At 45.0% G+C, this 2,766-nt stretch overlaps 1 protein-coding gene across 1 annotated transcript; it reads left to right on the plus strand.

Moving 5' to 3' along the window:
• The first annotated feature begins 1,307 nt into the window (after positions 1-1,307).
• LOC141630046 (uncharacterized) lies at positions 1,308-2,433 on the plus strand. Its single transcript, XM_074442934.1, has 3 exons — positions 1,308-1,600; positions 1,796-1,904; positions 2,038-2,433. Exons 1-3 carry the CDS (start codon positions 1,308-1,310, stop codon positions 2,431-2,433), a joined length of 798 nt encoding a protein of 265 aa, XP_074299035.1.
• Positions 2,434-2,766: the final 333 nt, after the last annotated feature.

The raw sequence follows: 2,766 nt of genomic DNA on the forward strand, positions 1-2,766 counted from the left end.
CTCAAGGTATGGTCACTATGAGTTCAAGGTTATGCCTTTCGGTTTAACCAACGCCCCTGCGGTGTTTATGGATCAGATGAATCGTACCTTCCAAGAATTCCTTGACAAGTGTGTGGTGGTCTTCATCGATGATATTCAGGTCACTCTAAGTCCGAAGCCGAACATGTTGAACATCCGAGGATTGTTTGGGCATCCCGGAAGTAGTGGTATGCAAAGTATTCGAAATGTGAGTTTTGGCTCTCCGAGGTAGCTTTTCTTGGCCATATTATCTCGAAGGAAGGAATTAAGGTGGATCCTGCAAAGATTTCTGCTATCTCTGATTGGTCTAGTCCATCTAATGTTGGTGAGATTCGTAGTTTCTTGGGTCTTGCAGGCTATTATAGAAGGTTTGTTAAGGATTTTTCCAAGTTAGCCCGTCCGATGACTCAACTTCTAAAAAAAGAATCCAAGTTTCTATGGTCCGAGGCTTGCGAAAAGGCGTTCCAAGAGCTCAAGAAGCGTCTTACTTCGCACTGTGCTAACTTTTGCTGAAGACGGTGTTGGCTTTAATGTGTTCTGTGATGCTTCTAAGCATGGGTTAGGCTGTGTGCTAATGCAAGAAGGTAAGGTGATCGCCTATGCATCTAGGCAGTTGAAGGTTCACGAAGTAAACTACCCTACCCACGACTTGGAGTTAGCTCTTTGTGGTTCATGCTCTTAAGATTTGGCGTCATTACTTGTATGGTGTGAAGTGTAAGGTTCACACCGATCACAAGAGCTGCGTCATATTTTCACGCAAAAGGATTTGAACGCAAGATGAGACGCTGGATTGAGTTGGTGAATGACTACGATCCGGAGTCGTTGTACTATGAAGGAAGAGCTAATGTTGTTGCCGATGCTTTGAGTAGGAAGAATGTTCATTCCCTTATCCCTTGCTCGCTTTACCCGAAGCTCGGTTCGCGAGTTCGAGAAAATGTCCATTGGCGTGGTCCTCAATGATCCTGCCGTTTGTGTTAACTCCTTGGTGGCTGAACTCGACCTCTTTCAGAAATCCGTGAGAAGCAGTTGGTTGACTCTTTTGTTCTGAAATCCGTGTGAAGATGGGTCTTGGGAAAGTCTGTCGACTTTGCTAATGACTCCGGTGGAGCTTTGAAGTTTAAGGGTCGTTGGGTTGTACCTAAGGATGATGATTTGAGAAAGAAGATTTTCGATGAGGCTCATAAAACTCCTTTCTCTGTGCATCCTGGTGGCGACAAGATGTACAAGGACCTAAGGCTTCACCGGTGGCCGCATATGAGAGATGAGACTGCGCTTATGTGAGTAGATGCATGACTTGTCAACGTGTCAAGTTTGAGCATAAGAGACCTGGAGGTTTGTTGCAACCACTACCAATTCCCGAATGGAAATGGCAGTGTGTGGCTATGGATTTCGTAATGGCCCTACCGAGGACTCGTATCGGTAGGAATGGTATTTGGGTTGTGGTGGATCGTTTAACCAAGAGTGCTCGCTTCATCCCGATTCGCGATACTTGGAGTTTGGAGCGACTTGCTGAGACCTACGTTGCCGAGGTGGTACGACATCATGGTGTTCCCTTGGAGATAGTATCCGATCGTGATCCGAGGTTCGTTCTAAGTTACGGAAGGCTCGCAAAAGGCTTTAGGTACCGGTTCCGATGAGCACTTTGCTTTTTCATCGCTGCGATGGTCAATCCGAGAGAACAATCCAAACCTTGGAGGATATGCTCCGTACCTGCGCTTTGGATTTTCGGGAAACGGGAGAGACATCTACCTTTGGTTGAGTTTTCATATAACAACAGTTATCACGCTTCAATCAAGATGGCTCCTTTTGAGGCTCTTTACGGACGTCGTTGCCGTAGCCCTGTGTGTTGGGATGAACCTGGAGATGTGTTGGCCCTTGGACCAGATGTGATTGCCGCCACTATCGATCGAGTTCGATTGATCCGATCCGTATGAAAGCGCCCAGGATCGTCGGAAGTCTTATGCCGATGTTCGCCGTCGACCTTTGGAGTTCGAGGTTAGTGATTTGGTTTTCCTGAAGGTGTCTCCAATGAAAGGAGTGAAACGGTTTGGAATTAAAGGCAAGCTTAGTCCTAAGTTCATAGGACCATATCCGATCGTTGAGAGAGTTGGCGAAGTGGCTTACAAGCTCAAGCTACCCGCTTCGATGGGTAAGACTCACGACGTGTTCCATGTATCCCAGCTAAGGAAGTACGTTAGTGACCCCGCGCATGTGATCGAACCAGAAGTTTTAGAGATCGAACCAGACCTGACCTATGAGGAGAGACCGATCCGGATAACTGATAGGAAGGAAAAACGCCTTAGAAATAAAGTGGTGCCTTTAGTGAAGGTTCTCTGGCGTTGCAACCGCTTCGAGGAGGAGACTTGGGAGACCGAATCTTCTATGCGCATTAAGCACCCTCACCTCTTCGATTAAAGTAATCTCGTTTCCCTATCAACACTCTTTAACTCCTTTCAAGTTTCGGGGACGAAACTTTTTCTTAGTGGGGGAGGTTGTAACACCCGCAAATTTTCTAATCTCATTTTTTTTTCACTTTTAAATTATGAGATGTAATTTTAATCCTTCAAGTACGGATTTGATTTAATTATTTAATTAAATTCGTTTTATAATCGGTGTTCGCTCTTGATGCGTAATTTATCCTTTTTGACTCGGAATTTAATTCCGTCAAACCCGTAATATTTTGTAATTGTCTTATACATATATTATAAGATCAAAGTGATCCCTACATAATACACCCACCAGATTTTA

Source organism: Silene latifolia, chromosome Y (genome assembly GCF_048544455.1).
Source record: "Silene latifolia isolate original U9 population chromosome Y, ASM4854445v1, whole genome shotgun sequence".
NCBI lineage: Eukaryota > Viridiplantae > Streptophyta > Magnoliopsida > Caryophyllales > Caryophyllaceae > Silene > Silene latifolia.